General features: G+C 35.1%; 1 protein-coding gene across 4 annotated transcripts in view; it reads right to left on the bottom strand.

Moving 5' to 3' along the window:
• The window catches only part of LOC116167935 (vascular endothelial growth factor receptor 1-like), a 40,066-nt gene extending 27,902 nt beyond the window's left edge, over positions 1-12,164 (bottom strand). For 2 of the 4 annotated variants that reach the window (XM_031483551.1, XM_031483552.1), the window contains exon 1: positions 11,973-12,164. In XM_031483551.1, coding sequence (XP_031339411.1) covers positions 11,973-12,030 — 58 coding nt within the window. In that variant the 5' untranslated portion in view covers positions 12,031-12,164. The remainder of the gene's footprint in view (positions 1-11,972) is intronic. The other 2 variants (XM_031483554.1, XM_031483553.1) reach the window with 1 other exon arrangement.
• Positions 12,165-12,442: the final 278 nt, after the last annotated feature.

Here is a 12,442-nt window from a genome sequence, read left to right as displayed (position 1 = left end):
AAGAATCCCATTCAATTTAAAGCGAGTAGCTATAAATTCGCCAATGTTCAGCAATCTGTCGGCCCTGTAATACTCCACTGTATCAATTTATTTTCCGCCAGATTTTGTTGTACCTCTCTCAGCAAGATCTCTTTAGACACCTTTAAATACAACATTTGGCATAGAATGCAACATGAAACCGAGCGAAACATTTTTCTCCTATGAACCAATGTAGTTTAATTACTTGTTAACTTTTTGTTTCCGTGGAGGTATCTACCAAAATCCAAAAGGAACACAATCATTAGAAACTGGCCGTTTTTCCATTTCGTTTCCAGTACTTTTAAATGCTAGATTTATTTCCGAGTCAGTTTGTCGAGCACATTTCCTTTAAATCTTCAATGAACTCAAAACTCAAAAAGTAAAATAAAGTATACTAATACATAGCAAAACCAGCCAGCCTTGTAGTAGTCCGACAATTTTTACGTCATTAAAACTACTTTTTTTTACTCTCATATCAACCATCATTATGTATCAAAGTGTGAAACTAAAAACAGATGGATAAAACTCATTATATCGTTAGAGCATATTGCGCAAACTGTAGGCATTATCAGTAAAATCTTCATGAAGTTGTAATTTCATTAGATTACAAAACGCCCCATAATTTTCCGACAAAATTATGTAAGGGAGAGGATGCTGTTTGCACTGCAATATTACATAAGAAGGCTGAACATAAAATACTAAATGAACGCGGCAAAACAGAGAAGATAATTATTATACTTATGGCAGGGCTATGATTTGAATTTGAGGGGCAAATAAAACGCCTTGTAGAAAACTCATATAAGGAAATGAGAGAAGACCAACCGCAATGTTCATATTTTTGTATTTCACAGAAACTTAGGTTTATAGTAAGACACAGGAAGCCACTAACCATAGTAAACCTCAAAATTTAAGGGAATTTGCGAAACACCCGGTCATTCTCCGCTTCAAACAAAGCGTCGCTTTGGGTATAGAGTACCGTTGAAGCTTAAACAAACGCTTTGTTTGCATAGGAGATAGATTGACAGAAGCAGCTCGAGTACAAACTGACAATCGAGTCCGTTACAGTTTATCAAAACTGATAAGTAATCATTTGAGTAGGAATGTTTCCTTGTCGATAACTCAAAATTAATGGAATTTTCATATTTCCGTTTATTTTAATCTGTATACGAGGCAGAAATAGCTTCTGACTAACAATTGTTAGTGCATGTTAATCGGGATCGTACTGTACACTAAGAAAAAATACATTAGCATTGAGAAACTACAAAACCGAAACCTTGGAAAATTCAACTTTCCCCTTACCGTTAGTGAAGCTTTATAATGCATACATTTCTAGTCTTCTGACAAAACAACAGTTAGATACAAAAATTGGTGCCAATTAACCAAAAATAAGCCATCAGAATAAAGGTATCAACAACACTAATCGCGTATCGATTAAAATTAATTAAGAAAACAAATGAATTAACCGCATTTTATCGCGCAGGCTTGATTTTACGTAAATAATAATATATGGATCCGTAACGGGTTGAGAAGCGAAAATTGCCCTGGACAGAATGAAAAACCAACCTCATTTTTTCATCACTGGGTATCTTTCTGGTGTGGTTCAACGTACCGCACTGTTTACGTGTAAGTGCCATAGTCGGCAAGGGAAAGTTGCTTATCAATGCGGTTCAAAAATTTCCATTGGGACGTGTTAAAAAACGAGTAGTTGTGTTTTCCCGCCTCGTGTCATTATCTCCTTGAGGAAATGTGTAGTACGCTAGTTTTGATTGAGAACTGCAGATGAACTTTCGACTTTAAAACTAAACTCCGCAAAGAATTTGCCGAAAAATGACTCAGTACCATTAGGTTCCAAATCCTTCTAGCCACGACCATTATTTCTACCAGGATTTTTTCCCAAAATCCAATAAACTTTTTTCGATAAATGAGTGCGGGCATACCAAAACTACGAATTTTGTTCGAGAGATTGACATGGCCTTTATAAACGTTGCCCAAAATCAGACTAACTGAAAGAAATAAAATGTTAACGTTTTGCATGATATGCTAGATTCACTTTTTAACCTCTGGTTCTCGAAAGCAATCGAGAACTTTTCGCAACAACTGGATGCTTTATCAATTATTATTGATACTTTTGATAACGTAATAATCCGGGAAATAGGCAAACGTAGCTTTTTACAACTCCAAATCAGATTCCGGTGAACAATTATCGCAGTCGAGCCCACTATCTGTCTGTGTGCCCGTAAGCATTTCCCTATGTGTATTTATTGACAACAGTACTTAGCACATGAGCTCCTAGACTTATTATTGGTTATAAAACGTGTGCATTGTAGGGATCTTTTGTGTACTGCTTTTTTTAAGTAGGTAATGAACGCTTTGGTTGCGGTACACAAAAGAGTATTGAAAACATTACCCCTTAAAAACGAATTTATTTGTATTTGTTACAGTAAAACAAATTTACACATGTACAGGGTGGTTTAAATTCGTGGTTCCCATTGGGATGTCCGTAACGGTGAGAGAAAAACATTTTTCAAAATTTGCAAATGCGTTTTTTTAGTCACAAAAAAGGCATCTTTGCCCTGTATCCATCATCGTTACGGAGACTCTAATGATACGTCACGAACGACCCTGTCAGGTGGATTCTATCTTGATCAGGGATCTGGACCTATTGGCAATATCGGTTTCGGTTCTGACTGACACTTTTATCGAAAAAATATTTATAACGGTTCCAGTCCGGGTTTCGGTTCTAAAAATAATTCCGGTTTCGAATTTTCTTTTGGGTTCCAATTATCGCCTGCCGTTTTCTGATCGGGCATAGCCAGAAAGCTGAGTTTAACTTCTAGGTTCTAGCAGTGTGTAACCGAAGAAAACCGTAAAAATCGTAAAAAAAATTGTGGGTTCCGGTTCTCAGTAATATTTTTTAAGGGAAGGAATTACGGTTTCTGTTCTGATTACGGTTCCGAAACAACAAACGGTTCCGGTACGGTTTTCGGTATTGATTCGGTCCGGTCCAGATCCCCGATCTTGATACACTATACACATTGATTCATCAAATGTACTAACTTTGCTTTTAATAGTAATTATTAATGATACAAGTTCGATATGAACTTCATAATGGAACGCCTGTAGTGTTAGTTAATTCATAATAACAAGCAGCCGTAATGACATCCAAATGGCAATGCGAAATTTGTCAAAGTGACACCGTCGCAGATTTAATACCTATTCAGATAAGTGGGTGTATTATAGGTACTTTAAAGGACGATGTGAGAGAGGTTTTAATGGGCATAGCCAACCATGTTATCTTCATAATTTTTTTAACACTGAAGCTGATTGTATGCGAATTCGTCTTTTATTAATAGTTTTTCCAAATACTTTGAAAAATGATTAATTGTATAATTTTTTGTGGGTCATGATGAGAGAGAAAAAACTTCAAATCTTGGTACATTTACTGGTTTTGTATTTTTTGGCAGAGCATCATTAAAGGAACCTACCCAAATAAGCAGTTCCAAAGAAATCCATAACGATTTACTGTTGAGAACACGTGGAAATTTTCTTTTTGTAATTGGTGATGAAACGTCTGGTATCAGCCTCCCAGTTGGATGTGGTTCGTTTGTTATGTGTTACCAAACAACCAACCTGTTAACGATTTTGGCAGTTTCTTAATCCCCCTGGGCATGACAGCTTCTATCTCTCCCCAAATATTGGGGTGAACATGCCTTAAAAGTGGGTAACCCAAAGGTGTACAATCAGTAATTCAGGAAAAGTACAAATATGCATATTTTTTTGCATTGTTATAAATTAAACTTAATTGAGAGGTATAGTGCTCGAGTTTGTGTATTTTTAACCCCCCCCCCCCGCACGTTAGTAAGGGAGGTATTGCATTGGGGTAAAAAATGACCCCCCCCCCACTTTTTTGACGGAAAGACACGTTTTGAAGCACCAGGAATCCGAATCAAACAAATTCTCGGCAATGCCGGTCTGTACTCTCATTTCCGGCTAAACGGCTGAACCGATTAGAACCATCAACCAAATTTTGTACACATATTCATAGACATTAAAAAAAGCTGAAAAGCTTTTGACCAGAATGCGCATGCGCAGATGTGCGGGTGGTATCTGTGCCAGCCACAGCCAATTGTTTTAAATTTAAATTAGGGCACATCAAAAAAGAAAAACAAAAATATGAGTAAAACAGTTGCAGCAACGCTACAACGCTCTGCCCATTAAAATCCCGCTCCCTTCGGTCGCTCCGATTTATAATGCACATCGTCCTTTAAAGTGATGCCATTATAGTAGCCAAAATAAATATCACATTTTCTTTTACAAATCATTGTTTCGCTGTGTCCCTTTTTAATGCAGAAAAGTTTCAAGATTGCGAAAAGCGCTTTCCAATTCAACTGCTGCAAAAAAGAATATTCGTTTTAGAAAATAGTCGTTTTTACGCTGCATTTTCTTCAATTCGTTATAGACAACAATTTACAATCGACATTTTGGGATTATTGAGCATTATTCCACTGACGACTGCCGAGACGGAAAGAGCTTTTCAACTTTTACAAGGATTACGACAGTTATAAGAATGACTCAAGATAGCTGTAGTAGGTACTTTGTATGCTTTTTATAATAAATATATTTGATAAAAACACATTTGTTTATGTAATTCATGTTTGGATTTGTAATTTTGCGGTTGTTTAGTAACCCAATTGCAGGAATTTCCCTAAATCCCTAAAAACAATTCATACCTCTGTGGAGTTTCTTGTAATCCTCATTTTTATACGGTCACGAGCCGCTGGTGGATACGATTAATTTTTAAGTTTACATAAATAAATCGTAATGTTATCCCATTGTTAATTACTTTAATAATTCTTAGATTTTTCCGATTTGCATGTCATGGAGTTTTATATATACACACACAAATTCCATATAGTTTTAAGGAAAAGTACAAGAAAATCAAGCAAATAATAATAAGATGTCACAAATTGGTGGTAATTGGAATGCGGATCATTTAATATGGTTAAAAGATCAGAATTGGCTGTCTAAAATCGGTCAATAGCATAATGTCAAAAGGACAAAACAGTGATGCACACAATGTCCTTTCACATTATCGTAACAGGTTCACTGTGTTGTTACACTTGAAGTTTGTTCTATATTTCTGGTATTCAAATCACACTGAACCGTGTACTTGTTTGGAAACTTGTAAGTTTTTCAAGGATTTAAAAGACAATTAACCAAAACTACTTTCGGGTTTCCCTACAACTACCATCTCCGTCACAAGGTATCGGTGTGACGATGGAAATGTTATTTTGATACTATGGATTTCCTCAATTCAAACGCAATTTCCCCGAATGATCGATATTAATTTTGAATTGAATTACACAGTTCAGGAATATTGTATTTGTTTATGACGTTTCTCAATAAAAAAAATTGGTTATATCATCAAAATTTGCATGAACGATTCGTTTATTTTTAGATTGTTTAATTTACTGCTAGATTTGAATTGTAGATGGGTAAATATTTGTTAATGTTACTGTGCATGATTACTTGGAAAAGGGTAATTCTAGAAATTTGCGTCTATTTTTCGTTTTAACACGTGTACACAAACCTTCACCTTCTCCCAGCATTATTTGCCAAACTGATAACAGCGATTAGTGTCATTTCCGACATACCTATCTGGCGCCTTTATTTTTTTCTGCTCACCCTTGTGAGAGAGCGGTTTCACTCTAGTCCTTCACAAAAAAGTTAGTTATTAAGTAGACCAATACTTTATTGAATTCGTTCGATGAGTGTGCTAAGTGCATACCAGACATACCGAGCAAGCCTTGTGATTCGAATATTAAGTCGACTAGACTGTCCCTCTTCCGTAAATGTCACCATAAAAAGAATGACAAAGGCCATGACAACAACAGCATTTTCTCCCAATTTCGTGCACTGAATCATTCTACCAAGTATTGCTATCTTAAACTTAAAAAAACTTAAGATAGAGACCATTACATTAGCATGTTTGTCAATCAATTAAGTTCGCAGCAGAGTAGGTATCATTTACAATACATTTACTGGACTATTAATAGAATCAGAGATGATAAAACTTTACAGAAGCGATGTCCCTTGGGAGGACGAGCTCCGATGTGTGGTTAATGCCACCGAGTGCAGGGTACCCGTGATATCTACCATAAACTGTACGCTTATCTATGTTGGAAAAACAAAGGCAGGATGCAAATCTTCTTGTAGGCCTCGCGCGACACTGATAAGATGGCATGTGTCCTATCATCATTGTCGCTTTGTACAGAAGTGAAAGTTGTACGGAGAATGAAACGACGACACCTGCATTTTCAGTTAAAACGATTACGGCATGCCGGTTAATTTAAATACCAGTTTATGTAATTGCTTAGTGGATTTCTAATTCTCAAAAAGAAAAAGCGAGTGGCTTTCAGCGAAATCGCAATTCACCTTGTGATAATGAAACTTTGATCTAAATGAGTACTATTTAGATTCTGAAGAGTACTTACACAGATATCGTAACGATGAGTCAAATTATCTCAGTATCAAAGTTTGAGCATAACAATATTCTAGCAAAAGATATTCATGTTGTTGCCAAAATTGAAGTAGTAAGCGGCTATAGATTATTGATGCCATACATTAGCAGCAGAGATTAAGAGAAAACCTACTTTAGACTAATTAACATGGTTAACAATATCAATTATAATCTTAGCCGAATGTTACGATATACTTAATAACAAAAAAGCCTAACGCAGTTTCCTCAATAACCTAATAGGTTTGCTAATTTGTCCACGTATGTGCATTCCAGAATCAACCGGAGGAAAGAAAGGAATTGTCATACTAAAAAATGAATCCTGCACCGAAGCGAATAAATTATTACCTATACACCTTTTTGAAAACCTCTTCCGATCCCTGCTGAGTTAAGTTTAGCTTCGGCACTTGTGGATTTATCACAGCGTTAGCTTTTTATGGATTACACTAAGTTTTGGACCAGTGCTTCTTTGCTTGGAAGTATAGACGTTAAAAACAATATAAAGGAAAAATTAGTAGCCAAAGAAGGCATATAGGTAAAAGGCGAGGTAAAAGGTGTGCAAGAAACGAGTGCACAAAACATCACATATAAAATAAGATAATAATAATAATAATAAGTGCCATTTATTAGACTTCTAAAATAACATAAAGCAATATAAACGGTAAAAAAAAACTATATTGTAGCCAGAAGCCTAAGAGGGCGAAGTTCAGATGTTCAGCATGAACATGTGATACATCTGCTCTACCACTTAACCCTTAATTCTAGTAGTAGTATACATTACATAGAGGTGGAATAAAAAATTAAATTAACAAAGGCAGAAGCTATTGATGACGATAAGAAGAAAACTAAAATACAAGGAAAAGGAAGGAAATTGAGAAAAAAAATGGACGAAAGAAAGACAATGATATTACTGCTGATTAGACTGCCTAAGCAACAAAATACCTTGAAAATGGTTTTTAAATGTAGCGCTATTCATATTTTTTTTTAATTCATTTGAGAGGTCGTTGTATACTTTGGCAATATTATAAGCATAACATCTTTCATACCTGCGTGTTTTGTGAAATGGTGGTGTCAATAATTTATAGAACCGCGGATTTGAACTAAATTTTATAAGATCGTATAAATACGGTGGCATTTGATTTATAACAATTTTGTGAAATATGCAAGCTGAATGTAGTAATCTCCTATTAGCCATATTTAACCAACCGAGCTCTTGTAGTTTGTAAGTAATGCGTTCATGCTTTTTGATTCCAAAGATCAAACGAAGACAAGAGTTTTGCATTTTTTGGATTCTATATTCGTCTCTAATAGTCAAGCAGAGGCCATAAATCACATCACAGTAATTAAAGTTTGACAGCACAAGTGCCTCACATAGCAATACTTTTAAATGTCTACTTAAACAGTGGCGATGGGAAAAAATCATTTTTAGATTAACATAGGCTTTCTGACATGACTCCGAAACATGTTTACTAAACCGCATATCACTGTCAATATGTAATCCTAAATTTTTCACGCAGTCGTTGATATACGATTTTCAGTAGGGTAATTTTTTGCCACTCACGGCTCGCATTCGGAAACCAGACATGTAATTCGGCTAATATTCAATAGCCATGATCCCTGAACTCGTAGAAATCGATGAGAAAAGGTTTGACTTCGCTGACACTTTTCATTGTCTAGTTAGACGAGGAACAGATGGACAGAGTGACGGACAAAACCGTCTCATAAGGGGAATTTTTTTCCTTATGAAAAAATTTCTCTAAAAACGAAATAATTTGACTCTTGTGGCGACTGCGATACGTCTTTTGGAAGGCGGCTGTGGACGGTTGCCAAGTAGAAGAAAGAATAAGTACAATTCTGAACGCTCGTGTTTTACATTTAGTAGTTAAGCATTTTTAGTGCACTAATATCACTTTCAAAAAATAAAAATTGCACTTTTGCGCCTTTGATGTCATTCTATAAGAAAAATTTTTTTTCCGGGTCGATCTGAGATAATTTTTTTTGAGGCCCGAAAAAAAGGCAGTGTATAACCTTCGTTTTTTACCAAAAATCGACTGCACCAAAATTTCTCGGGAAAACACTTTTTCTTATTAATTTTAATTGATAAAAATTTGATGTCTGTCTGTCAGTCACAAATTTCTTATATTTAGTATCTATTTAGGTTTTATTTATTTATTTTTTTTATTTTATTTATTTTGACTTTATTTTTTAGTGGGCGAGGTTCCAACCAAAACTTCTCTACCAACCCAACCCACTATATATTTATAAATATCCATGTCCTCAACATCATTTATCAATGGTTAAATTGGGCCGGTACGTATATTAGCAGCTATGTACATGGAGAAGAAATTAAGTACGTTCTTTCTACTGACCCATTTTTTTAAATACAATTGTCACACTCTGTATAGTTAACATATCGGCGGCCGATACGGATATCGGTAAAGTAGGCCGATATCGCGAGTGTCTCAATCTCGGTCTCAATTTCTATGTCCTGATAGGAAAAACTTTTTTTTATCCCTATTGGGAAACTGTTTTTAGATTATCCGTACTGATCTTTCTCAAATAGCAACGTGACAATTCTAAAAAATGGTTAAATTAGCTCACTCATTTTTAAGAATATGGCGCTATTACTAAAAAATAGGCTAATATAGGAAAAATGTGAAGACGGCGTAATCTTCTTTATTATCTATAAAATTATTCTGTACCTACATGTGTTTGTAACTGAACTCCTAAACGGCTGGTCGGATTTTGATGAAAATTGTTTTATGTGTCTCTGTGTGTCCCGGGATGATTTAGATTCATTTAGATTTAGACTTTTTTTTCGTTGATATCACACTCTGCTATTTTGGGTACCGATCGATACATATGCGCCAAGTTTCTCGCGTCGTACCGTGTTGATGTGTTTACAGCCTCCGATCTCTTGTATTATTATTTTGAAAAATAAGTCATCTTTGAAAAAATAAAATAGCAACCGCCCAATTTAAAAAATTGAGAATTCTTTTTCAAAAATATTCTTTATAATCGAATTTTACATTCGATTAACATTTTTGCCTCTTTCCTATTTTGCACTGTCTATTTTAGAAAAAAAAATTCTAAATTCAGTGATACCTATTAAAAATTAGTGCATGTCCCTTTTGAAAAATCACAATTTTGGGCTATAACTCGAAAGCCGTGCGATACAAGAGAAAGGTAATCTAATGCGTTTTTTTTCTGTATTTTAAAAAATAACAGACATATCTTGCAAAATCTAATTAAACTATGTCTTTAATTGCAAGGTTGTCACGTTACTATTTGAGATAGCTTGAAACCGCTTTCCAATATTCCTAAGGATGCAAGTTTACCTCCAAGCACCCTGTACAGTAGTATCTTATTCGCAATCATGAGACCGATAGCAAGTATTTAAAATCTTCCTCCTAACTATCAAGACAACATGTTTTGCCGTTTGCGACTAAGTTTTTTACTAGCAATGTAACAAGAAAGAGAGCAAGACAATTTTTTCTTGAATTAGGTTTCCTTGGGTACATCACAAGATTTGAATCCTTGATTTTATAATTTGAGAGAAGTCATTATTGAAATTGCAACAAAATTTGAATGGTTCAACCAAATAAATCGAATAAGAATTTTCAGCGAGTAATTGCACATTGTACGTGTGAATCCGAATATGTAGGCGGATTTGTCCATAGATATTCCGTGAATTTCCGAGGATACTCAAAGATGTCCGGTGGCTCCCCATGCATTTTGGACACTAAATGGATGTTTAGTGTACAAAACTTTTCTCCCTTGCTATAAAGAGAGATATCTAACTCCTCTCAGAAAGCAATACAGATAGACGTTTGGGATAATTTCTTTTTAATAAAAGGAACCAAGAAAAATGCTGCGAATTATTTTTACTTTCCTATTAGGTATAACCGACAGCATGCACTTTAATAAAACAATTATTTAACACACATATTGCTTCAAAGTTAAAGAAAGATAAGGGTTTTTTCATCTTTAGGGGAAGCTAAAATTGATTTAATTCGGTACTGGCAGCCAACGAACTATTACTAAACTCACGTCTCAGCAAGGGAAAGTAATATCGACATGTTTGTATTTTTGCGGAAACATGGAAGAACTTCTGGATATAAGCGACACAAGGATTAACACAAAGTGATGTCAAAGAAATTGGCCGCGTGATCCTATCGGGTACCTCCACCACTAGGAAGACTCTTGGAAAGAATTTTGGACGGATAGGCCGTCCAAGAGTCCTTTCCACCGAAGATGTAGCTATCGCCGAGACGCTTGGAGTGGTGGCCAATTGGGATGAAATGGAGTGAACCAAGGCAAAAAATGTTCATTATGAAAGCCAGCCCATAACGAAATTCGTTCTTTTCCAAATTTTATTTGGCGATGATTCGAGAATGATTTTCTACCACATGTTGTAGGTTATGGCATCAAATTTACTGGTTGTATAGTAGTATAACAAGAGACAGATACAGGAAAGACGTTTAATGTGTAAGAATGGAATACTGAGCAAGGAGGCTTTTTGGCTGAATCAAAACAAGAAAATCTATTAACTTGCAGAGCAGGTTAAATTTGTATGAATTGTTTCCCAACTTACTTTCTCTAGTTTCACTTGTGATAAAAAGATAGAGAAAACCACAATACTAATAGAGTAAAAAATTTGGCGTGATAATAACCATTCATTGTAATGGAAAATTTAATACCCGCAGACAGAATAAAGAAAAGCAATAAGACGATCATGAGATTTCAACTACCATTAATGGAGTTGTATTACTTTTACTCACTTTCAACAAAAAACTCCTTTAAAATAGAAAATCATACTTGTCGTTCAACAAGAGTACTTTTCCATGTATAAATAAATTTACTAACATTCTATTCGTTACTCAGCAAATCATTTTTCAAGAATCTACTCGCTGGTAGAGCAAGTATTGATGTGCATCCAATGCTTAATGGACCACCCTGCGTATAAACAAACATAATTGGTATTTAACAATAACATTATTAAAAAGCAATTACAATTGGTGCGACATTGGCCGCTTATGGTAAAAGCACAAAAGGCATTGTAGTCCCGGTAACCGATCCGATTTAACAACAATTTCAATATAAGCAATTACATTATATACAATTATGCTAATTACCGGCGATAATAATATGTATTGACGCCTAATAAGTTGCGGACACAAGCGCTCGAATCTAATTGAAAATTAATAATACCTAAGCGCGTTATTGAAATGACCATTTAAAAAGAAGCGAAAGTGGAGGTATTTCCGTAAATTTACATGTTGCGTTAAAATGTTTACTTGTTCAACCTGACATTATTAACTATGATTATTATTGGTTTATCCGATATGTAATTATAGAAGTGACGCGCTGTAAAGTGGAAAATATTGGAATTATAGGTAAAAGCGCGTCGGAAAAATGAAAAAAAAAATCGACGTACCATCAGAAAGGTATCCCAATAATATAAATACGAGAAAAATCCTTTTATACACATCCATACTATATACGATTTGCGATAGAAAAAAAATGTAATTAAAACATTTTGCGCGTCCGCACTTAACAACGCTAGCGTTTAAACTGACGCTAGACGGCGACGTAACGATAACTACGTATCCGTAACTTTTACTCTTGTTTGTTCTTTGATTACTAGTTTTGTAATGTAGTAGAATTTTTCATTTCGGTGGCCTTTAGTGATGACTCACGTGTATCGCCTAAAGCTGTAGGTGACTATCAATGAATTATTCATGCATCACGCAGATGAATTGGCTTACGCCGTACGATCAGCTTCTGATGAATGTACCCAGACGTATTTTTCCTAAACCGTTTTGTTTTTTGGAAAATGTAATAACGTCATTTGTGTTTTTCGGTTCAGTCTGTATAGAAATATTTATGTTGGGAAAAGGTTTTTAA

The sequence above is a fragment of the Photinus pyralis genome, unplaced genomic scaffold (genome assembly GCF_008802855.1).
Source record: "Photinus pyralis isolate 1611_PpyrPB1 unplaced genomic scaffold, Ppyr1.3 Ppyr1.4_LG4, whole genome shotgun sequence".
Taxonomy (NCBI): Eukaryota; Metazoa; Arthropoda; class Insecta; order Coleoptera; family Lampyridae; genus Photinus; species Photinus pyralis.
Note: the sequence above shows the minus strand (reverse complement) of the source record. Positions and strands in the feature narration are given on the sequence as shown.